The sequence below is a fragment of the Cucurbita maxima genome, unplaced genomic scaffold, assembly GCF_002738345.1.
Source record: "Cucurbita maxima cultivar Rimu unplaced genomic scaffold, Cmax_1.0 Cma_Scf00027, whole genome shotgun sequence".
Taxonomy (NCBI): Eukaryota; Viridiplantae; Streptophyta; class Magnoliopsida; order Cucurbitales; family Cucurbitaceae; genus Cucurbita; species Cucurbita maxima.
The window spans coordinates 1,407,548-1,433,625 of record NW_019272043.1 but is presented as its reverse complement, the minus strand read 5'-3'; the positions used below and the strand labels follow the sequence as shown (position 1 = coordinate 1,433,625).

General features: G+C 36.3%; 2 protein-coding genes across 4 annotated transcripts; one reads left to right on the top strand and one right to left on the bottom strand.

Annotated features, from left to right (window-relative positions):
- Nucleotides 1–13,679: 13,679 nt before the first annotated feature.
- On the top strand, nt 13,680–19,141 carry LOC111499776 (60S ribosomal protein L2, mitochondrial-like). 3 transcript variants are annotated; one of them, XM_023151457.1, is made up of 3 exons: nt 13,680–13,848; nt 14,004–14,142; nt 18,397–19,141. In XM_023151457.1, the coding sequence occupies exons 1-3, from the start codon at nt 13,681–13,683 to the stop codon at nt 18,912–18,914; spliced, it is 825 nt and encodes a 274-aa protein (XP_023007225.1). In that variant the 5' UTR covers nt 13,680; the 3' UTR covers nt 18,915–19,141. The 3 variants fall into 3 exon arrangements, with proteins under 3 accessions (XP_023007225.1, XP_023007226.1, XP_023007227.1); XM_023151458.1 differs by having other exon boundaries at nt 13,683–13,926; XM_023151459.1 differs by having other exon boundaries at nt 13,739–13,852.
- Nucleotides 19,142–19,257: 116 nt separating this feature from the next.
- On the bottom strand, nt 19,258–20,716 carry LOC111499751 (U-box domain-containing protein 27-like). Its single transcript, XM_023151411.1, has one exon. It carries the CDS (start codon nt 20,626–20,628, stop codon nt 19,399–19,401), a length of 1,230 nt encoding a protein of 409 aa, XP_023007179.1. The 5' UTR covers nt 20,629–20,716; the 3' UTR covers nt 19,258–19,398.
- Between the last annotated feature and the right edge of the window lie 5,362 nt (nt 20,717–26,078).

Here is a 26,078-nt window from a genome sequence, read left to right as displayed (position 1 = left end):
TGAAGAGGTCTTCTGATCATTTGTCTGATTCTCACAAGTACTGTTTCCATTATTTGATTCGTTTCAATAACTTCCCTTGCAGCTCTTCTACTCAAGTGTCAAATTTGACCTTTTAGTCTTCCATGTCAATCTGATCTCTCTCAATTATGTTTCTGAAGTTGATGTGCTCTTGACAAAATAAGCACTTCTTTATTTTTAGCAATGACCAACGCTGAATTATGGTCGGATTATGAATCACTATGTGCCTAATTATCTTTGGACTTTCTCTTTCGGGCTTCCTCTCAAGGTTTTAAAACGCATCTATTAGAGGGAAGTTTCCAGTGCTTTGTTCTCTTTCCCAACCAATATGGGACATCACATACTACCACAATCTTATCAAGATACCCATGAATTCCATAATTTGTCAACGTACAAACGTGTTTGGGGCATGACTAAAATTCAGAAGTGTTAAGGATAGTTGAACGTTCATTATAAGGCAAATATCTAGATATTTGTCTTACATTACGGGTTACCATATTTGCCCTCTTATTAAATGCAAATATATTGTATTCATTTATTATTCTTTCCTTTTATCGCTATTTCCTTATTATTTGTAATTTACCTTATTTCTGTATTCTGTAAATGATTATAAATAAGAGAATTCTCACCACCATTTGGGTGTGGTGGATTAATCAATCATTCATATGGTATCAGAGCCCTTTCGGTTTAACAACCCTGATCCTTTCTTCTCTAGCTTCCGAATCTTGTTATCATCTTCTTCCTTTCAATACTCTAATCCATATGATCACCATCAAACTTTCTTCCTCCAATTATCTTCTTTGGAAAAGCCAACTTCTCCCTCTCCTTGAGAGTCAAGACATGCTGGGCTATGTCGATGGAACTATGGTTCCACCACCTCGCTTTGAACCAGAAACCTCCTCAACATTCAACCCCAAATATTTGGCATGGAGAGCAGCTGATCAACGACTTCTCTGTCTCCTGCTCTCCTCTCTCACTGAGGAAGCCATGGCTGTTGTCGTTGGTCTCTCTACTGCACGTGATGTTTGGCTTGCGTTGGAAACTACGTTCAGCCATCAGTCAAAAGCTCGTAAACTGAGGCTCAAGGACGACTTGCAGTTGATGAAACGTGGCACAAAACCTGTTGCTGAGTATGCCCGTGCCTTCAAAAAAATTTGTGACCAACTTCATGCCATTGGCAGACCCGTCGAGGACATTGATAAAGTGCACTGGTTCCTTCGTGGACTCGGCACCGAATTTTCAGTTTTTTCTACTGCTCAGATGGCTCTCACCCCTATCCCCTGTTTTGCAGATCTAGTCTCTAAAACTGAAAGTTTTGAGTTGTTCCAGCGCTCCCTTGAGTCCTCTGACTCCACTCCTACAGCATTCACAGCCACTAATCGTGGTCGCACCCATGGAAGTCACCCTGCTTCCTTTACCAACCAGCGAGGTCGTTTTTATTCTCACAAAAACAACTCTTCTAATCGAGGACGAACCCACTCAAGTCAGGGTCGTCGACCACCTCATTGCCAAATATGCCGCAAAGAGGGCCATTATGCTGACCGCTGCAACCAACGGTATGTTCGACCTGATTCTTCTCATGCTCACCTTGCTGAAGCCTTTAACACGTCATGTTCTATTGCTGGACCCGATGCTGCTGATTGGTTTCTGGACACTGGAGCTTCGGCCCATATGACTGCCGACCCATCAATTCTGGATCAGTCTAAAAATTACACGGGTAAGGACTCTGTGATCGTAGGAAACGGTGCATCCCTACCCATTACCCACACCGGTACTCTTTCTCCTGTTCCAAATATTCACTTATTAGATGTCTTGGTTGTCCCTCACCTCACTAAAAATCTTCTTTCCATAAGTAAATTAACGTCTGATTTTCCTCTCTCCGTTACATTTACTAATAATCTTATTACTATCTAGAATCATCAAACAGGAAGGGTGGTGGCAACCGGTAAAAGAGATGGAGGGCTATATGTGCTGGAGCGCGGCAACTCTGCTTTTATTTCAGCCCTTAAAAGCAAATCTTTACGTGCTTCATATGATTTATGGCATGTTCGTCTGGGTCATGTGAATCATTCTGTTATTTCTTTTTTAAATAAAAAAGGTCATCTTTCTCTTACGTCTTTATTGCCTTCTCCATCATTATGTAATACTTGTCAGCTTCCGAAAAGTCATCGATTGCCTTATTCCCGCAATGAACGTAGGTCGTCTCATGTGTTAGATCTTATTCATTGTGATCTTTGGGGTCCTTATCCCGTCAAATCAAATTTGGGTTTTCTTTATTATGCTATTTTTATTGATGATTATTCTCGATTCACTTGGTTTTACCCTTTAAAATTTAAATCTGATTTTTTTGACATTTTTCTTCAATTTCAAAAATTTGTGAAAAATCAATATTCTTCTCGTATCAAGGTATTTCAAAGCGATGGTGGTACCGAATTTACTAGTATTTGTTTCAAAACTCATTTACGTAATTCTGGCATCCACCATCAACTCTCTTGTCCATATGCACCTGCTCAAAATGGTCGTGTTGAGAGAAAACATCGTCATGTGACTGAGACTGGCTTGGCCCTTCTCGTTCACTCTCATCTTTCTCCTCGTTTTTGGGTTGACGCCTTCAGCACTGCAGCTTATATTATCAACCGATTGCCTACTCCACTTCTTGGAGGTAAGTCACCCTTTGAACTCCTTTATGGCTACACTCCACATTATGACAATTTTCATCCCTTTGGTTGTCGTGTTTATCCTTATTTGCGTGATTATATGCCTAACAAGCTTTCTCTCCGCAGCATTCCTTGTATTTTTTTGGGTTATAGTTCTGTTCATAAAGGGTTCCGCTGTCTTGATCCCGCCACCACTAAGCTATATATCACCTGCCATGCTCAATTTGATGAAACTCACTTTCCTGCTATCCCTAGCTCCCAAGCCCAACCTCTTTCCACTATTCCTATTTCAAATTTCTTGGAAGCACATCTTCATCATATTGATTCATCCCCCCCTACCACTTCATCACCGCACATTCCTCAATCCAGTACATTCCTCAATCCAGTTCATCCCCATGTGATATTTGTTCTGACCTTGTAGATGAGTCTGTGCAGGTTGATACTTCTCTTGTAGGTTCCACTTTGCCACCCTCGACTTCTAATTCGACCTCTATTGAACCTCCTGTTGATTTCTCTTCTTTGGGCACTCATCCTATGATCACACGCGCCAAACCTGGTATATTCAAGACTCGTCATCCAGCAAATCTTGGTATGTTGGGCTCATCTGGACTTCTCTCTGCTCTTCTTGCATCCACTGAGCCAAAAGGATTCAAATCTGCGGCTAAGAATCCTGCTTGGGTGGCTGCCATGGATGAAGAAATTCGAGCGTTACAACAAAATGATACTTGGACTTTGGTTCCTCGCCCTGCCAACACCAACATCGTGGGCTCTAAATGAGTGTTTCGTATTAAATATCTGCCCGATGGATCCGTCGAGCGTTTCAAGGCTTGTCTCGTTGCCAAAGGTTATACTCAGGTTTCTAGTCTTGACTACACTGACACTTTCAGTCCGGTTGTCAAAGCTATCACTGTCCGTGTTGTGCTTTCTATTGCAGTCACAAATAAATGGCCTCTTCGACAACTTGATGTCAAGAATGCTTTTCTCAATGGAACGCTTATTGAACGTGTTCATATGGAACAACCTCCTGGGTATGTTGATCCTCGATTTCCTATGCATGTTTGTCTATTAAAGAAAGCTCTCTATGGCTTAAAGCAAGCTCCTCGTGCTTGGTTTCAGCGTTTTAGCTCATTTCTTCTCACACTTGGGTTTTCTTGCGGTCGCGCTGACACGTCCCTTTTTGTCTTTCATCAGCAATCTAACCTTATCTATTTGCTTCTTTATGTTGATGACATTATTGTTACCGGCAACAACTCATCTCTTATTAACAGCTTTACTCGCAAGCTTCATTCTGAGTTTGCTACCAAAGATTTGGGTTCTCTCAGTTACTTTCTTGGTCTTGAAGCTTCACCCACTCCTGATGGTCTCTTTATCAGTCAGTTAAAATATGCTCGAGATATTCTTACTCGTGCTTAGTTGCTCGATAGCAAACCAGTTCACACTCCCATGGTTGTTTCTCAACACCTGACTGCTGATGGTTCTCCTTTCTCTGATCCTACTCTCTACAGATCTCTTGTTGGCACCCTTCAGTACTTGACTATTACGCGTCCAGATATTGCCTATGCTGTCAATTCTGTCAGTCAATTCTTGCATGCCCCTACTGCAGATCACTTTCTTGCTGTCAAACGTATTCTTCGCTATGTCAAAGGAACACTCCACTTTGGTCTTACCTTTCATCCATCCACTGTTCCTAATACGCTAGTCGCTTATTCGAATGCTGGGCTGGTTGTTCTGATACTCGTCGTTCTACATCCGGCTATTCTATTTATCTTGGTAACAATCTCATTTCTTGGAGTGCCAAAAAGCAACCTACTGTATCACGCTCCAGCTGTGAATCTGAGTATCGTGCTCTTGCCACAACTGCTGCTGAACTTCTTTGGGTTATGCATCTTTTGCATGACCTCAAGGTCCCTATTTCACAGCAACCCTTACTCTTATGTGACAACAAAAGTGCTATTTTTTTTAGCTCTAATCCTGTTTCTCACAAACGGGCCAAACATGTTGAATTAGATTATCATTTCCTTCGAGAACTTGTTATCGCTGGCAAACTTCGCACACAATATGTACCCTCTCATCTCCAAGTTGCTGACATCTTCACAAAGAGTATTTCTCGACCTCTCTTTGAATTTTTCAGATCCAAGCTTCATGTTCGTTCAAATCCGACGCTCAGCTTGCGAGGGGGTGTTAAGGATAGTTGACCGTTCATTATAAGGCAAATATTTGCCTTACATTACGGGTTACCATATTTGCCCTCTTATTAAATGCAAATATATTATATTCATTTATTATTCTTTCCTTTTACCGCTATTTCCTTATTATTTGTAATTTACCTTATTTCTGTATTCTGTAAATGATTATAAATGAGAGAACTCTCACCACCATTTGGGTGTGGTGGATTAATCAAACATTCACAATAAGCCTCGTACCTCATACCACACATCGCATTTACTCATCCCTCGTGAAATTTACACCTGTTAATACTGCAATTACCGCAATCTTAAATCAAAGTTTCAAGAAATACTTTGCCCCGTGGAGCCGAACAAACAAATTAAGGATGTAAACAACGGATATTTATTGTAAAAAGTAAGTTTAGTTTGGACATGATAGCCCATGCACAAATGAAAATTCACATCCTTCTTCTCTTGAAATAACACTAGGACGTCATATGAAGCTTGTGCGGGCCTAATAAACCTAACATTCAACAACTAGTTTAACTGTTTTCGAAACTCTTCTAATTCTAATTCTGGTGAAGCCATAGGATATATATTTTGGTAGGCCATCTTGCATCTAGACGTAGCTATTCAATTTCATGGTCGATCCTCTATTGTCGGGACAGAGATTTAGTTAGACTGTCAAACATTACATCATGATATCTTTGTAACACACGTTTCATGTCTATGTAAACTAGCTCTTTTGAATGTTCTCCTTCAACTATGAGAATGATCGTAAAAAGTGAATTGAGTGTAATAACCTGTTTTTTTTAGAAACTCGGAGTCACATATGGCTAAGTATGCACATAAAATGTTTAAAAGAATCGATTTTAAAATACATGGATAAAGTTTTCCAACTCGATTTACGAAGATCACACACAGAGGCAAATACAAAAGAGACTGCTAAACAAGAAACAAACATGGATACAATAGAAAAACATTGGAAGTTGACTCAAGACTCAATCTAGTGGCACAATATCACAGTCATACTTTTTCATCCATATAGCGTCGTGATCTTGACACGCTCACGACTAGCCTTAAGGATAATTCAAGCCTCATATTTATTTTTCACTCAGTTTTGTGGTTTCGTTTGACTTTAGGTGAAGTTTGTCTTCGCCAGCCGAAATGTGTTGAAATTTATGGCTCTAAAGCCTCGTATTCAATTATTTAATTTTTAATAATATTTTTTATTTATAATTTAATATTATTCATGGTATGAAAATACAAGTTTATTGATGTAATCTTGAACAACATGTGGTTGACATATAATAGTATCGTGTTAAGAAATAATCTAAAGGGTCTATAGTATGTGGATAAGGTTGGGTGCCGGTTAACACTATTGATATGATTCACTTTGTAATCTTTATAAATGATTTGATCTAAATTTTTCATTTGGAGACATGTGGGTAGAGTATCCTATATAATGGGTTTGTATAAGATTGAACCAAGAAATATTTAATCTCTTTTGTAAATTTATTAATGGAGAAGATTAATATGTCACATGATTATTGCGAGGGTTGTCCTTTAATTTGTATGGGTGAGAATAAATCTCGTAGTCAGTCGATTCAATATGCTTACCATTTTATTTACTTCTTTCCATAGAAGGAAAGTAGATTAATTGTTCTCTTAAATACTTATTTGGGGACTTGAATAATGGCCCCACGCTCTCATTAGCCAGAGACAGACTTGGTTTATTATTATATCATAAACAATTTTTTCATTAGAGAATCAGGGATACTTAGAAGTAAAAGATGTAAGTATAGAGGTAAAATAAACTTTAAACCCAATTGTAATTATGAAACTCGTGAAGAATTAACTTGCTTGTAATGATTAGATGAATGAACATAATTTGAACCTGTCGTGGAGTAACACAAAAAGTTCAATGTGTTAGGAGTTAGGGGTCTAGTCAACTTTTGTTTCAAATATAGTTCGTATTTGGAGAGTCCTATTCGTTGGGACTCTTAGCATTATTTAGCCTTTAAACCTAAATAGTTACTTAGAATTAATAAAACCGCACTTGAGAACCAATTGTTTATGTTCTCTCCTCTAACCCGCTGAATTATCACAATGAGAGTAACCTAAAAAGTTCCATTTTAATTGAAAGAAAATATTTAATATATTAAACATAAAAAAAAAATATATTTAATTTAAAATTTTCAAAGAGATAAAATATATTTAATATATTAAATATGCTAAATATAAATAGAGAATATATATATAGTATTTCATACATGAAAAAAAAAAAATGCATTTATCAATAAGAAAATTGACAATTATTTCCATTAAAATTTCATTGGAGTGTTGACGAACTTCTTAACACGCCAAATATAGTTTTAAAATTTTGAAAGAACGGAAAAAAATTATGTCAAATTTGTTGCACCGAGAAGAAAGTGTTGGGTCACTTGTAAATACGTGTATAGATAATAAATACATGTAGATTTATTAGTTCATAATTAATTAGGTGCATGACTTTTGAATAATGAATGGTATTAGAGAATATCTCAGAGGAAGTAAAAAAGATATAAAAAAACGACAACACGACAATTCATTAATTATGATTGAGATGAGAAAACGAAAACATTATCTGCAATTATTTCAATATAATTTAATTGGAATTGTGTGTTAAAAAATGAGGGAATAAATTAAAGAGTAAACAACAAGGAAAATAGAACAAAAATTAAATGATTACATGATATTCATGTAATAATGGCTAGTTGTTATTATTTGAAATCTTTTGCATTTTAAAAATATGTAATACCGAACTTATGTTTAGGATTCATATTAGAATTTGATATCTAGATGCGATACTCGCGTGCCCTTATATTCATGTGCATTCCCTACAGCATGCTCGCGTTACTTACTTCTAACTTTTAAGAGTGAATATTATTTCCACAAACCAACATATTTTCTTTCGGTATATTTTGTCTTCATTCACTTGTTTTTTTAGAAAAATTTATAGGAAGTCACTTAATATAGAATTGCTTAAATTTAGAGTTCTTATGGTTGAGCTGCTAAGGAAGAATGTTCACCTCATTGATATAAATAATAAACCCTAAATTTCTGCTCACCTAAATATTACTATCATATTCATGTGTCATGGTCTTTACTTGAGATGTTATTGTCAGTCGTACAAGGGTGTGTCTTGTCTTTACTTGAAAGATTGAAAAATAGAAGTAGCATATGACTTGAATATTTTAAGAAATACTCCACGAGTGACCCAATTATTGGAGTCAATAAATGCAAATACATGCAACTTATGATTAGAGACCTGTAGTTAAATCCATCATAGAGGTGGCCTCTAGTCTAGAATAAAATTAGGTGTGTAGTACTTCCCTACATACGACCTACATGTGCGACCGTGAGTCCTTAGGTAGTTTGCACCCCCCGAGGCCCATCATAGTCGAGCTAGTTGTCCTAATAATTCAAGTCTTATGACACAACCTTCGTATATCATGAAAGGTTTGATCATCGTCATCATCATCATAGTGTAAGCGTCAGTAATCATCATCATAAATGGGGAAGTAATCCGATGTATATGAACAAACAATATGCATGAGGTTTCTATAATTTTCATCTTAAATTATTCTTATGACACAACCTTGTGAGTCATTCACATATTATCCTAGATAACATGCATGCATTAGCTTTCGTACATTCATCATTATTAACATAATTTAGAGTTGCTTCTTAGAAAAACTATTCATCATTATGCATCATGGTATCTCATAAATGCACATCATCTTATATGAATATCATCATATTAAGTCAAATCATCATTATGCATCTTACATTATCATGTTATCATGCATCATCGTCATCATACATCATATCCATGTTATAATATCATTATGTTGTCATGTCATCTTGTCATCATATCATCATCATCATCATCATCATATCATCATATAACATTCTCACATCATCATAATCTAAATGACATAGGCAAGGGCTATTGGGCACGTGTCTTGCACGTGTCGTCATACATAAGGTAAGTCTTCTGACCGAGCCAATAGTAAGGTCATTTACTTGGTTGACCTTAATAGACGTTCTCCCTAAATTTAAATGTTTGAGTTCGTCCTTCGAGATTGTTCCAACAATTGTTGGCCCTATGAGAAAAATCATGTGATTTTCCTTAGAACTCTAGTTTTCTAACTTAATTTAATCTTGAATTGAGAAATTATACCTTATATTGGCCTCAATTGCCTTAATTAAGGTTGAATTCAGCATCGGGAGAGTAAAAAACTTAAGGAACGATGTCCTCAACGTCAAACCCGAGCCGATTAAGTCATTTTTAAGTTGAGAAGCTATACAAAGCCAAGCCGAGCCGAAGGAGTCAGCGACCACACACTATAAAACGTGGTAGAAGGGGGAGCTAATGCACGTACAAGTTGCGAGTTGGGGTGAGCCGCGGGTCTCAAGTAAGCTTACGGGTGTGCGAGTCGATCGTGGATTGCGTGTGCATATTTGGGCCGAGTCTATTAGGCTAAGTGTAAGGTGGGTTACTCCAATGTGGTTGTTAGTCGTACAAGGATGTCTGTACAAGGATGTCTTGCCATTACTTAAACTAGAAGTAGCACGTGACTTGAGTATTTTAAGAAATACTTACCCCACTATTAGGGTTAAATGCAAACACATAGAATCATGAATACAAACACTAACGGACCTGTATCAGAGAATCAAAAGGGTCGGGTGCTCAATAGTAGAAGGGGCAAGTTGTAGCCCATGCAACCACAGCAAGGCAAGTCGACGCGTCTGACGCAGTTGTGACAGGTACACTACCCGTCTTTGGTCATTTGGCTTTAGTATTATTTGATTCGGGTTCTACGCACTCGTTTGTATCTGAGGAATTCGTTGACTTAGCGCACCTAAAAAAGGAATAAGTACCTCCTCCCGAGAATCGACGACTTGTTTGATCAACTATAAGGAGCAATGGTTTTCTAGAATTTTATGAAACTTCACGTGTTTGCATTTAACCCCAATAGTGGAGTCACTTACCGAGTATTTCCTAAAATATTCAAACCACATGCTAAGAAGTAGCAAGGCATCCATGTAACAACTAGACATCGCAATTCAAGACCATGACACATGTATAAGATATATGCATTTATTTTCCTAAACTTACCCTAGAATATGAGGTTTTTAATTTAAATGTTTATTTATTTTTATTTAGTCCTTTATCCTGTCGTTTTAAAGATGTTTTCGAACACTTAGGTCCATGGTAGTGTTTTAAGACGAAGTTTATGTTTTATGATAAATTTTTAAATGTTTAACTTTACATATGAGTATAGACGATGATGACAGGCATGACTCTATGTAAGTAGAAATTTAGAATCGGTGCATATCTATTGTCTTGTCATTAGCTCACACATGAAATTACTATGATTTTTGTGTATTCTCCAACCCCATTTCAAAAATATTAATTTCATATTTACATAACAATACAATAATTTGCATATAACTATGCAGATCAATAATATTTAACGCTCGAAAAACAATTAAAAATAGGGATTAACCAACCAAAGAGTTTCTTAACTTGAAATATGATTTTATGTTTAATGAAATGAAAATTTCGAGCTTAGCTTCTCGACGTTGGGTTCATGTCGATTTAATTTTTGGACTTTCAATTTTATAATCTTAAAAGTTCAGAGACAAAACTTTCTAATTTGAGGGACTAAATCGATAAAACAAAAAAAAAAGTTAAATGGGTTTTAAATCCGTGAGTACATAACACTATCTCATAGGAGAGACTGGACGGGAGAGACTGGACGGCACCCTACAATGTTAGAGATAGATCTTAAATCATGATTGCGCATGTGTTTGCATTGGTATGGCCCCTGTAGTGGGGCCACTTACCAAGTATTTTTCAAAATATTCAGGCCGTGTGGCATATCAATTTTCAAGTAAAGAAAAAGCGCACTTGTACAAATGACGGTGGCATCACAAGTAGAGCCTATGACACTGTTTTAAATTATTTTGTATTTGTTTTTATTTCTCTGAATTTCAATACTATTTCGTATTTAAACACGTAAGATCATGGCCGTGTTTTCTAGAGAAAAAGTTGTTTTAACCGTTTTTCAACATTATGGGCCAACAATTATAAGAGTTATATGACGTTAGTAGCAACTCTGAGTACGTGCGTTACAATGTCTGAAAAGGAATGATAGCGTGACCTAATGATTTAAAGGATGAATTGCATAGGGACCATTAAGCAACACCTTCACATGGTGTATCAAAAGAAAAGCATGACATTGACTTAATCTATTAACTTCATGGAAAAATACAAACAACTTTCACTTTCTCATATGTGACTGCCAACCTAATTCCCCATTCCCCTTTACAATCAATCAAATCCTAAATTTCTCAATTTTTCAATATCTATCAATGCATGTCAATCTTTCATTACCCATTTCACCTATAACTTTATAGTAAATAATTAAAAATGTTTCTTATTTATTCAAATTAAAAATCATTTTAAAGTAAATTCATCATATACATTTATAATTGTCTTCATTCTTCTTAATTATCGTAATATAATAGGTTATACATTAAGGGTTTGGTTAAGAAATTAATGTATATTTAGATTCCACAAATAATTTTAAAAAGAAAAATAAATAAATATATTTTTGAAGCAACTCTACAACCATCAAACTCCAAAACTAACAGATATTATCTGTTTTTTTGCTCGTTACGTATCGTCGTGTCAAAGTCTACCGCTAATAGATATTGTCTGTTTTGGTCTGTTACGTGTCGCTGTCAGCTTCACAGTTTTAAAACGTATTTGTTAGGGAGAGGTTTCCACACTCTTATAAGAAATGCTTCATTTCCTTCTCCAACCAATGTGGGATCTCACAATTCATCTCCTTGGGGCCAGTGTCCTTAGTGGCACACCGCTCGGTGTCTGGCTCTGATACCATTTGTAACAGCCTAAGTCCACCATTAGTAAATATTATCCGCTTTAACCCTTTATGTGTCGCCATCAGCCTCAGTTTTAAAACGTGTCTGTTAGGGAGAGATTTTCACACTTTTATAAGAATATTTAGTTCCACTCTCCAGCCAATATGGGATCTCACTGCTCGATGTTTGGCTTTGATATCATTTGTAATAACCTAAGTACACCACTGACAGATATTGTCTGCTTTTGCTCACGATTTTAAAATGCATTTGTTAGTGAGAGGTTTCTACACTTATCCTCTGAACCAATATGAGATCTCAGTCATAAAATTTAGGGTAGGATAAATAAAAAAAAATTTGTAGTTGTATTGAAAATTTTGAATTTGGACAAATTTATATAATAATTAAATGTTGATTTGATTGAAATTAGTGAGTTGAGGGAGGTAAACTAAAAAAGAGTTGAGTATCAATATTGATACGATGATAGCAAAAAAGGAAAGCAAATGAAAGGTAGGTGGTACATACCAGTTGAAGTTGATATTACAAATAAAAACAGGTATATCTTGAACAATGGACTACGTTCTTCTCACTTCTCTGATCATCTCTCTGTAAATAAATCTATATATAATAGACTGTACACTAAAACTCAGATTGGTTCTCAGGTCTGGAACCCAATATCGTTGTGTTTTCTGGAGGGGGTTGAGGAAGGGATTGGAATGAATCTTTTGGGGAAATGGGGTTTTGTTATTGTTGGAGGGCTGTTGTATTTGGAGAAGTTTGAGAAAGAAGCTCTTGAGGCGTTGCAATAATGGGGGAAACAAACCACAAATATGAACAACCACATACACAGAAGCAGAAGAGAGAGATTTGCAGGCTTTCCCAAATGAATCACAACCATTTTGGGTTTTTTGGTGAAGTTTTATTGTTTGGGGATGTGCAAAAGAGAGAGTTTTGAAGCGAGAGAGAGAGATGACAATCTGTCTAACTGATTGATAGAGGAAAAGAGGAAATGAACACGACTCTTTACAATAGTATGATATTGTCCACTTTGAGCATAAGCTCTCGTGACTCTACTTTGGGCTTTACCAAAAGACCTCGTAATGATGGAGAGAGTATTTCTTGATTATAAATTAGTCGACGTGGGACTTTCATCATCCAATAAATAGAACACATAGAGGACGAAGGAGAAGACGAATAGTCGCTTTTGTGTGTTTTGGATGAATGCAAATGGGAGAGCACATTACAACCAATGGTACCAATGTAGATCAGATCTGTGTACACAAAGGGTAAGTCACCCGTCCTTCATATTGTTGGATGATGAAAGTCCCACATCGGCTAATTTAGGGAATGATCATGGGTTTATAAGTGAGGAATACTAACTCCATTGGTATGAGACCTTTTGGGAAGCCCAAAGCAAAGCCATGAGAGCTTATGTTCAAAGTGGACAGTATCATATCATTGTGGAGAGTCGTGTTCGTCTAACACATATGATTCGTCACAAACTGCAAGCATAGTCCAGTGGTGTAAACCACGTGCAGCCCAGTAACCCATTCGGCCCAGTTGTAAATCACGAAGCACCTGTCAGCATCTGACAGGTGCCCAGAAATGCAACCTGCATAAACAGATGATTCGACCCGACCTGACTAATTTGACGAACAAATTCACAAACTAAACTCAATAAAATGAAAATTTGACCACATATGCATTTCAATAGTATAATCATCCTTATATGTTTGATATAAAAATGTTTTTTTTTTTTTTTTTATAAGGAAATCAAATAGATATAGTAATTTTTCGAATTTTTAAAAAATTAGATTGAACATATGGGTTTCCTTTTGAGAAAACCAACCACTTTGGGTTCAATTCGGTTTTTTATTTAAAAACCGGCCCAACCCGAGCCCAAGGATATGCACTTCAAAAAGTTAACCCCTTGCCTCCGTTTTCGTTGTCCTCTCTCCCCTTTCTGCATCTTTGATTCTTCGCCAGCAGCAGTCCTCGCCGTCGCAGCTTCTCGTTTTCAGCCTCGCCGTTGTCGGCAGCAGAAGCCTCGTCGGTCGTCTTGTAGCAGCAGCGCTGTAGGTCTCAGCCTTTCAAGTTCTATGATGGACTTTCTTTCGATTTAGCTTTTCGCTTTCTTATAATCTCAACTCATTGTAAGCTTAGATTCTTTTTCTTTCCACTTCACGGCTATGATTTCAATAACCTTACATTTTAATTTTGTTTTGTCAAGAAATCCAGAAAGGTCATGGCTATGAGATCCGCGGCCTCAGTCGCTCTTCGGGGCCTCAGGAGCTTCTCTTCCAAAAGTTCGAATTCAGTTTCGACTCGGGCTTCCATCAATCAGGACCCCTCCACCGACTTCGTTTCTGGTAAGTCCTTCTCTTACTTCTCCTTTATGTGATCTTCATTTCTACGACTTTCTTTGCATTTACTTCCTTCTATTTTACATTCCATTTACTTACGTGATCTTCATTTCTACGATTTTTTTTGTATTTACTTCGTCCTTTTTTTGCATTCCATGTACTTTCATCATCTTTTGATTTTGAGTTCATAGGTTTCCTCGTGGTTGGAATGTTTGTCTGCTCACTCTGGCTACTATGAAACCTTTTCTTATTTAATTGCTTCATTTTATAATCTGGAACGCAGATACTAAATGTCCACTTTCAGTTTTGTTACTTTCTTCATTTGTTATATCCTAAGTACTGAATCTGTGGTGTAATCCAAAATGTTGCTATGTTCACATTTTCTCTTTCCTTGTGCATTTAGTAATTTTCATAGTTATATCTGTATTCAAAGGGGTTTCTTGATTGATTGATTGATTGTTCGTTTGGTTTCTCGTCAACGAATAGTTCCATCTTGAAAACACTGGCATATTCTTGAGTTAAACCTCAATGGTTTTGTTTTAATAAGAAACCAAGCTTTCGTTGAGAAATATGAAAGAGACATACAAAAGCAAGCCCACCAAAATATGCTTCAATTCTAATTGCATTAAAGGATCCAAATCTAAAAAGATGAGACCATGGTGGTAGTTACAGAATGCCGGATTAACGGACGCCTGTAACCAAGAATTAAATCTACCAACATGGCAATTGAATACTTTCGTTTTGTTGTTTGGATTCAATTGTTTTTTTCATTGGAAAAGATGGTAAGCTTTTGATTGTTATGTATACTAGGAAAGGGCTTCTAGAATGTTACGTGTGCTGGGGAAGTCTCAGGCCTAGGATGGTAGCTTGGCTATAAAGAGAAAAAGATAACTGTGATTTGGAGTATTTTTTTGTTTAACTTTTGTGTTTCTCTTCAAGAAACAGAACATATTCACTGATAAAATGTAAATTTGTAAAGAAAGTTGTACAACGTCCTCAAAGGAAGCAAATTATAAACCAACCTACAGTTCCACTTGCTAGAAAAACTCAAAGCCCATCCCACAGACCTATTGAGTTCAATTCAAACCAAATATACCATGAATTTCCGACAACTCACAAAGCATCACACAAAGCTCAACTAGCATACTCTTTGGCACACTAGAAGGAACAAAATTGCAAGAGCTAATTGACAATCTATCTCCCCTACACCAATGAATAATAACAACCTTCAATTTTCACAGCAACATCTTCTAACCGAAGAGCAGCAAAAATTGAAAAGGCCAAAGCCATTGCAAACGACAATAGAACTTCATCCTTAAAAGATAAGGATCGGCGTGATTCAAAGCCAAACAGCGTCATTGTCTGGCTGAAACCTACTTCATCAAAGCACATCCAAAACCTTTCTGCAATTGCTTTCTTTTTATTTGATAAGAGTTAAGACTTGTAATGAAAATTTGGAAGAAAACAACCTAGTGGCAGGGGTAGAGGGAACCCTTGCCCATGGAGCTACAAATTTTTTGATAAGAAACAAGACTTATGATGAAAAATTGGAACAAACAGCCTAGGGGCAGGGGTAGAGGGAACCCTTGCCATAGGAACTAAAAAGAAGGGCCTTCCAATCGTTAATAATAACTTTTCAGTTGCTCATTTTGATTCTTTTTGCACCAGTGTTAATGACACCTTCTCGAGGTGGTGCTCAAACCATTGGAATTATTTACATGTTTCTACACTTGATATACAATAGGCAGCCTTTTCTATTTTCATTATTCATCCATTCAATTATCAGTTTTTTACATCTTGGTGTACGCTTAGAATCTCTTTTATAACTTTTCCTTTTCTATTTTTCTGGCTAACTGGGGAGCTTTTCTGTAATCTCCTTTAGCTTTGGGATCTGGTTCTTTCCCCACTTTTGTATATTTCATTTTTTGATTAAATGTCATGTTTAGACAGCATTAACTTGAGAACTAAGATCAGGTATATTTCCTTTAGTAAAAAATGACTAAGATCCTCTTCTTATCATGACAGTCTTGACCTGAAGCCGAAGACAATCACCAACTTCAAAATCACCAGTCGAAAATCAACCTAGCTTCCCTACCGTGCATCCTCAAAATTTTTTAATTGCAATACCCTCCTTCTCTTAGAACCTCAAAAAAGCGCACCTTAATGCCAAACCTTCACCGTCTTCTCGGAAAAGTGAGCATGGATACATATCTTCACAAATCATCTTGATAATACACTCCGAGACCAGAATGCTTAGCCTTTAAAATCTCAACCTTGCTCCTCTTCTTCCTTTTTTTATTTATTTATTTTTTATTTTATTTATTTTCATCTAAACCAAACTCTTTCGTGCCAACTAACTGAACCAACTGAATAGATTCAAATAATTCAGAATATGAAACTTGAGTCTAGGCGTCTATCTCTCTCTCTCTCTCTCTCTCTCCCTCTTTTTTTTTTCTTACCATCTTTCCTTCCTCTTCTCTCTTTTCTCTCCCTTTTTTTTTTTTTTTTCCCTTCTTTATAACATGATCCTTCAGTCATCTCCTCGGGCCTTAGCCACCTAACCTTCTACATAAGAAATTTCATGAGTAAAAAACCTATAAAATGGACAGCTTACTTTGTTGAACTCTTCCATTGATCAAAGCTAGGCACTTAAGCGAGACTCTTCACCCTTTCCTTATGTTGGTCTCTGTTTTTGTATCATCTTTTGTCCAAAACCGTGTATTGTAGAAAATAATTATAACGATAATAGTAAATGTAGATGAGGATATACATGAAAGGATTTATAGCCAAATTTTTTCATGATTTTAAAAGTGTTACTAAGCACACATCACCCTCGAGCACGAGAATTGTGCTTCGCTTCTTTCTTTGAGGTTCCTGCTTGGTGTTCAAGCCNAATGGGTCTCCAAAAAAAAAAAAAAAAAAAAAAAAAAAAAAAAAAAAAAAAAAAAAAGAAAAAAAAGGTGGTACTTGTTTTATTTAACAAAGTTGTCATGATCCAATTTTTGAGTTGTCTGAAGCACATATCGTGATGTGGGCTGACTTGATAGAGTGAAAATATAGTAAATATTTTTGCTTTTAAGACTCGGGAGATTTAAAAACATAAAACTGATACAAAACTCATAAAATAGAGTTGGAGTATAAAAACATAGAAAGGGAATAAAGGACAAAATATAACTGGGACAAAACTGATACAAAACAGTGGAGGCTCTCGAGCCATGGTTTGGCTCTCTATGACACTTGTTGATATGAACCACGACCAAGGAATTTCCATACTTCAAGGTCCAATTACAAGGACGAGAGCCAAGAAACTACAACAAACCTTGTACGCTTATATTCAAGCTATGGTGAGCTCATCAAAGGAAATTTTAGAAGACTGGAGACCTTCTTTATATGTTGTATAAAGTTGAGCTTCAAAAAAGAGATACATTAAATGCACTTTAAGTTGCATTTAATGAACTCAGCTAAATTTATGGAACTAGTCCAAGGACTAATAAGCACATTTCATTCATTGCACTATTTAATTATAATTTAAATATTTGTTTGTCATATTTAAGCTAGTTTTTAATATAGGAGTTAAGGTTACACCCACTTAGGTTACAATATTCCACCCTTAACTAGCCATTTTAATATGGAGGTTATGAGTATTTCTCATTTACTAGCCAATTTAATTGGGGAATTATGTGTCACATAAGTTAAGGTTGTAAAGACTATATAAAGTCTTCTTTTCATTAATTCCAAAATGTGATGTCCCAAACGGGCTAAAACTTACTCATTTTTTAATTCCTCTATATACTCCTTTATTATTAGCTCCAACGGCTTCAAGGTCTTCTACAAAAATCCCCCTTAAGCTCCCAGAAACTAAACGAAATAGGTATTAGGATACGAATTTGTATATATGGCCTCATTGATTTTCCAATCTCCCCCCTAATATGGCTTCCAAGAACTCGAATTGGGGAAATGGACTCCAGCCACTTTCAGCCCTCAAGCCCTTCAACAAACTTGTTGGAAATGTTCTTATGAATGTGTAGAGATTAGTTTGAGCTTCAACAAACAATTTGGTGCTCTGTTCTGTTTTCTTTTTGTAGTTACGACTTCGTACACATCTGGACCAATTTTGCCTTCTTTTCGTGTAACCGTTTGGTCCGCTGGGGATTCCTCATCTCCCTCTCTTTTGTATCTTCTTTCCATCAATACATGGTTTCTAATAGAATTCTTCTTCTAGTGTCGTTGTGTTAAGATTACTTTTACATCATTTTTCAGATCTAGCTGGGATGTATGGTCGTACATTACGTGAGCGAATGTCGAACTACATGGCTACTATCGACATCAATTCACAAATTGGAAGCTGCATGCCACTTTCTGCAATGCGCATCGGTACAATTATCCACAACCTTGAGATAAATCCAGGTCAAGGTGGGAAGCTCGTCCGATCAGCAGGAACATGTGCAAAGATATTGAAAGAGCCAACGTCAAGATACTGCTTGGTGAGACTCCCTTCCGGTACAGAGAAGTTGATCGACTCAAGGTGCAGGGCTACCATCGGTCAGGTGTCTAACCCAAGCCATGGAACCCGGAAACTGAGAAAAGCAGGACAAAGCCGGTGGTTGGGTCGACGTCCAGTGGTTCGAGGAGTGGCGATGAACCCAGTTGATCATCCTCATGGAGGAGGTGAGGGTAGGAGCAAGAGTAGTGGGAGCTTTGGAAAGGGGTCTCGCACACCCTGGGGAAAGCCAACCAAGTCAGGCTACAAGACTGGAACTCTCAAGCGCAAAAAGTAGAACGAGCAACTCCTCATCTTATGTTTTTTCTCACCTTTTAATCAATTTTTGTTGAGGATAGTATGAAATTTGAACTGTTTAGCCTTTTGATTGAATTGAAATCGATGTCGAAATTTACCCTTTTCTTTGCTAAATGATGAGAGGGGGACATAAGAAACGTTGAATGTATAAACAATTAAGGCTTCGATTAGATGTTCGAACATTCTATGAACAATTACGTAACGTAATTGTTCGTACATTTAGTAATGTAACTAATGTAACTATTAATGGTTGAAGTAACATAATTATTTGAATTATGAATTATGCTCAAATTTAGACCATCCAACAATACATCAAAATAAAATCTTTTATATAATAAAAAAGAAATCTCTCAAATTTACAAATCCCACGTATCATATAACAATCCCCTTCCAACTTCTCTAATCTTTAATTAATTAATTAAGTAATTAAAGTTAACAGTGTTAAAATGCATTTTGATTTCAATTCAAAATGGCATAATGTAAGAACTGTTAGTATCATAAAACGAGAGGGTGAAGGACTTGGAATTAACCTTCAAGATCTTTAGCAGATCTTTCCCCATTTGCCTCACCGGCGCCGGGCACTCGCTCTGCAGCACCAGCAGTATCTTCTCCACCCCTTTTGCCTCCGCCACCGCCACCAAAGCCCTCTCCTCCCGGAACAAATAGCATATGCACCACAGCGCCGTCACCGCCTGCTCCGTCGCCGCACTCGACACCTTCATCACTTTCCTCACCATTCCACCCACGCATTCGCCTCCGTTTTCGCACATTTCCGACCGCCCTTCCTCCACCGCTGCCGCTGCCGCCAACAGCCTCATAACCTTCTCCGTTACTCCCACGGCGGCGTTCCTCTGCAACAGCAGCCTCGTTAGGGCTTTTATTACCCCTAACTGAACCAGTCTGATTTTCACGCGTCTCGGCATTGATATTGCGATTAAGCACGATAGCACCGATTCGATTAGCTTCATATCTTTGTCTACTCCGATTAATGCTATCAGTTCGCATAGAATCCCTTCGTTCTCGGCAATTAGGGTCTTCGATTCGGCGTTAATGGCGACGCACTCCAGAATCCTCGCCGTTCCAATTCGCGATTCCGTACTCCCTCGCTGCAGAACAAGAGCCAGAGATCTCAGACAATTGCGATTGCTTTTCAGCATCGAGGTCATAAACTCCTCTCGATCCTCAATTTCGCATCTCACCAAATCCAAAACCTTAACCGCCAATTCAAAACATTCAATATCACCACAACTCCCCTCCTCTCCAAGAACATCGAGAAGCACGGGGACAAGGCCGTGAATCGTGCGGAGAAACTCGACGTTCTGCTCCAATGGTGGTGCAAAACAGAGTAGATTGGAAAGAGAAACAGAAACAGAGCAAGATGGGTGAGCGTGGTTTCGAATCGGAGCTGCATTCGTCCCCAAATGATGATCATGGAGGGGAAATTGGAAATGGAAGGTGTGGGACCAAATCTGAATGAGGCGCTTGAGATTGCAATTGGGAACGAAATCCTTGGAGAGAAGGAGCTGCATAGTAGCCGGACAGGTATTGTTGCCGGAGTCGAGCCAGCGCTGGATGCTGGAGCGGTCGTAGGTGACGCCGGTGGCCAAACTGACGGGAGATTTCATGAGGTCGAGAGAAATTGGGCAACGGAAGTGAGTGGGAACAGTGATGAAGAGATTGTTTTGCTTGACCATGGTGAATAACAGAGTAAAGTGAAGAAGAAGAAGAAGGGAGATGGATGACAGCAGAGGAACAATGCTTTAAAGGCACACAAACACCCCTACTCAACTAGAGTATTCTTTGTTTATAAACACATGATCATTTTTTAAATTAGGAAAAGAAAAACTTTTTTAATTAAATTAGATTAATTAGGGGACGCCTAACTTTCTTAATTAAATTAAATTATGTTAATTAGGGGACGCCTAACTTTCTTAATTAAATTAAATTATGTTAATTAGGGGACGCCTAACTTTCTTAATTAAATTAAATTATGTTAATTAGGGGACGTGGGACTTTCTTAATTAAATTAAATTATGTTAATTAGGGGACGTGGGACTTTCTTAATTAAATTACGCGGAATTTCTTAATTAAATTAGGGGGAGACTTTCTTCATTAGATTTCTTAAATTTTTTATTTCAATTTTATTGTTTTATGACATTACGGGAATCAAGCGTAAGGTTTAAATTGGAATATATGTTTCTTTCTTTTTGTATTATTTTAAATTTGAAATTCTAAAAGTAGGGTAGAACGGAATAAAAAAATATGATATTGGGAAAAGTTTGGGTATAGAATGAATCCCGTAAGACCCAGAGGATTCGCTGATCACAGCCGTTGGATATGAATTAGAGATCTTTTTCTTTGAATGGACGGCTGTGATTGGAGTACACGTGGAGATCGAGGGTGGGAATGGGATTTAATGCGAGGGAACCTTGGGGCTTACCTCATGGGGAATGGGTTGCAGGACCCCACCTTTAAGGATTCGAATCACCTGATTTGAGTCGTCGGATGCATCACATCTGACGGTGGAGAATAAATCAGAAAAGTCAGAATTAACTTTATTTTATTTTTATTTATTTTTTCCATTTATAGTGCTACGCAAGTTGGATTCTTTAAATTTAGTAAACCAAAAGGAAAAGTTTTATTCTATAAATTATAATTTATAATTTTTTTTTTTTTATTCCCATGACTTATACCATACTTCCCTTTTTTATTTTTTAAATTCATAATTTTATATTTTTAGAGTATTCGAGTTAAGGAAATTTGTGTTCGGGTCAACAATTGTTTAGTCCGGGTATTTTAATTTGAGTTTTTTTAGTCACAAAATTTTCCTTCGACACTACCACGCTCAATATCTATAGCGATTTATAAGATATTATTGTCGTTCATCTTTCCTTTGTATACATTTTCATTTGAAGCAACCTACTCACTCGTATACGTGGGCGTCCGTACTATCGTGAAGGGTAAGAGGTATCCCCCAATGCATGAGCACACAATAATGCATGAGGTTCTAACATTCTTCCATTTTCTTTATCATTTAATACAACCCCACTAGCGTTCCATACATATCATTTCATTTTTTTTTTGTATCATTTCACATATCTTTTATCATATCTTTCATGCATACGCCTTAATTGTATTTCATGCTAGTTCGTCATTTTGCATGTCAATCACATCATATCATTCAAATTACATAAATGTATCATATTTTACTTACTGGAATGATCTCTTCCGACCACAATACTTCTTTTTATGAGTGAAATTTTGTAATGTCAAGGGAAAACTGATGAAGAAATTGATATAAGTATACTTCGATTGGCTCAAACTTTTTGGAGAGTGAACTCTTACGATGTGGGAGAAGCTTTTACGACAAAAGAGAAATTGAAGCGAGAAATGGGAGTGATCGGAGTGGAGAGAGAGATTTTAGAGGGGTGGTATGTGGGAGTACGACCCTTGGGATTTTTTTTTCTTTTCTTTTCCTATTGTTACAAAAATGATATAAAAAAAACGTCAACGGAATCAACTGAAACCAAACTGAATCCGATCATAGATTTTTTCCCTTTACAACTTGACTATAGCATCAAGTCTTGTATAGTCAGTAGCCTCCTCCAGCCTGCCTTGTGAGCATAGAGTAAACTAAGAGTGATGAGATATCTGAAGCAAAATTGAATTTGAACTCGCTTCTTCCTCTTCTTGACTTCGTTATTTTCAGTGTTTACGTTAACATATCTTTAGGTGCCGATACGCTTGATATTCCAATAAAAATAGGGTGAGAAAGTAAGATACTCAAATTAATTTCAAATATTGGGATGAAAGCTATGAAATTATTTAACGAGTAGTGGAGATTACCTAAACTCACTCCTTTTTCAAATCTAATTTTAAATGTTCATTAAATTGTATTGCATGGATTTGGATGACTCTTTATCAACAACTTTGTTCATTTTATAATTTATAACTCCCACTTTGTTCGACTATTTTTTGGGATTTTGGAGCCAAAAGCAAGGGAAAAAGTAAGCTTGAAGAGGCACACTACATTCTGGTAAGTAGCCACACGAACTTTAAACAAGTAATACTTGTAAGGATCGCTAAGACGTGCTAATGTATCATACCTTAGATGGCTAGAATATGCATAATAAGGACTCTAGAAAAGCTATTTGGATGAATATACTATATATGTTATGGATAATTATTGAAATATCCTTCGGATTAGAATTTAAGCTACATTCCTACTTTAATGTTTTTCATGTATGACATGAGGATGGGATATTGTAATATGTGTTCTCGGCTATTAATGAATTTATCTTTCCATGGAGATTGCTTGAATGTTTAGATATGACATTTGTGCTTATGGTGAATGATAGCAATATCTCTCTAATAAGTTACATGAATGATTAGAACATGTTCTCCATGCTTTAAGTGATTGATAGAAATATCTCCTTAGTAGAGCATGGATGAATCAAGTTAAGTATAGGGCGCTAGAGCTAGAGTAGTTTTCGAGTTGATCTAGATTAATACGTTGCCAGTAGACCGAGCTCTATAGAATTGTGAGCGACGATTAGAGGTATAGATATGAGGGTACCCAGAGGTTGGGTTAGCCCCGATGTGTTAGTCCCTAATGTCCTAGAAACAAGAGACAAGATTAGACTGCCTAGACGAATCAAGGTTGATGTCGTGATTCTGTAAAATGGTGCTGAAGAGGGACTTGAGATCACATGGGGGTAGCTAAATCTTCTATTGTGTGTAGAAACGAGTTAGGGATGATGCCCGATTTTGTAAACTAATCTTGAAGAGGGATTTTGGGCTACATGGGTAGTTATTGTAAGGTTAGTATTTCTATTGTATATAGAAACGGTTCAAGGTTGATGTCACGATTCCACAAATAGGTCTCAAAGAGAGATTTGAGACTAAACAGGAGGATGCTAGGGTGAGTACTTCTATTACATGTAGAAATGAATCATAGATTGAGAGTGTGATTTCATAAACCAGTTATGGCGAGGGATTTGAGACCACACAAATAATTGACACTTGAAGATTGTTCCTAAAACTCCAAGACATACATTAAAGCTTAGATAGCGTAGATTTGGAAGATATAGTTGGGGGGCATGTATGGTTAGAGGCTCGAGTGGTAGTCCATAATTTGGGTTTAAAACGAGCATGTGGGGTCTTAGATGAAACTTTTTCTTATTTAATTTTTGTTAAATTTATATAAATAAATAAAAATGTATTGGTAAAGAGAGAATAAAGAATAATTGAAATTATGAGAATAAAGATGGGTGCCTTGTTCTTGTTCCCCGTATGTGTTTCCGACCCAAATTCACTACCTTCATCTCTAAACTTTAAAAATTGTTTAGTTCAGTTCGCTCTATTTTTTATTCTTTTTAATATTAAATAGGATCGTGTTTTCTTTTCTTTCTCATTAATAATAAATTCAATTATGTTTAAAAAAAATTAAAAATCATTAATTATTATTTTTTAATTAAAAAAATGAGTTGGTACAAAAAGTCCATACCTAACATATAATATTATTAATAATAAGAAAAAAAAAAGTGGTAAAAAAGGGGGTCAAAATTGGTGGTTGTGTTGCCACAAAAAAGGCTTTCTCCAAAGACAAACTTTAACATCTCAACTTTCCATATTCAATACTTATCTATTTATTTATTTATTTTTTTTAATGGTAAGAATCTAGAAACATAAATTTAAAAATTCATAAAATAAATAAAATTTTAAAATTTCATGAAATTGTGATAATTATTTTTTTTATCTTATATATAACTCGTGTTTATTTGTGGGGATAGTCGTCACTCTCGTAAACAGTTTAGGGCTAGTATGGTGACATGATCGTATTATTGGAGATAGAGAATAGTGCTGAAGCCATCTAGTACCAAATTCAGATTCCAAATATTAATAATATTACATCAATCCTTCCCTAATTCATAATAACTTAATAAATAATTTTAAGGGGTTAGAAAATAAATAATTATAAAATTAAATATAATAAATAAATAATATAACTCTGTAATCCTGAAAAAGGTAAATATTAGATCCAGAATCAAGTGGGCCCTAAACTAACTGGGCCTAAGGCCCAAACAACATCGAACCCCATAAACCCCCTCCATTGACTTCTGAATGACCTTGGTCGTTGAACGGACTCTTGTCCACCGTCCAATATAAATAAATAAATAAATTTATATGAACCAGTTTACCTCTAATAAATTTTATTAATTTTAATTTCTATTGCCATAAATTCAATATTTTTTTAAAGAATTAAATAGCACAAGATATAAAACTTAAACCTTATTAAATGCAAAATCATAAATTTGGCATTTAATTTAAATGTGTATAACAAAGATAATAACTACAGTAAATAATAGAAAATACTATGTTTTAATGATATTTGCAAGCTCTTCTATCCAACTACAAAATGAAATTTAATGCATGCTACTCTCCTATCGTGACATCTATGACATTTACAGTATTCACCGTCATTCGTGTACAGACACTTTACCTTTACCTAAAAAATATAAAAATAACACGTGACTTGAATTTTTTAAGAAATATTCACTAAGCCATCCTGCTGAGATGCAATCACACCAATAACATGATTGAGACCTATCCCTTAAAATCATAATATGACCTTAGACTCTTTATGATTTTGGACAAGGTTGGACGTGTGATACTTCCCTACACACCGTCCACGCGCACGCACATGGACCCACCAGGCAGACTCATATACGTACCCCTAGCCTGGCTTAGTTGGACACAACGCGTTAAACGTGGTCGACTGCCACAAAAAAGGAAAACCTCGTATGATATTATGGTGAACATAAATATCGAAGTTATGCATCCTTACTAGCATAACAAGGAAGTATTCCGATGCACATGACATACAAACATGAGGTCCTTGTGATTTACATTCATAGCATAACGTTACATCATTCCGTTTCTCCTTTCATCCATGACATGTTACATATATATATATATATATATATATATATATATATATATCATGTATACATGGTAGTCGATCACATAATTTTTACAAGGCAGAACATAACATGACATACCTAACATTTCATTTCATTCCTAACATGGCGTAATCATTTGTCAATACATAGAAAACATAAGCATAGCATAAAATAATATGGTG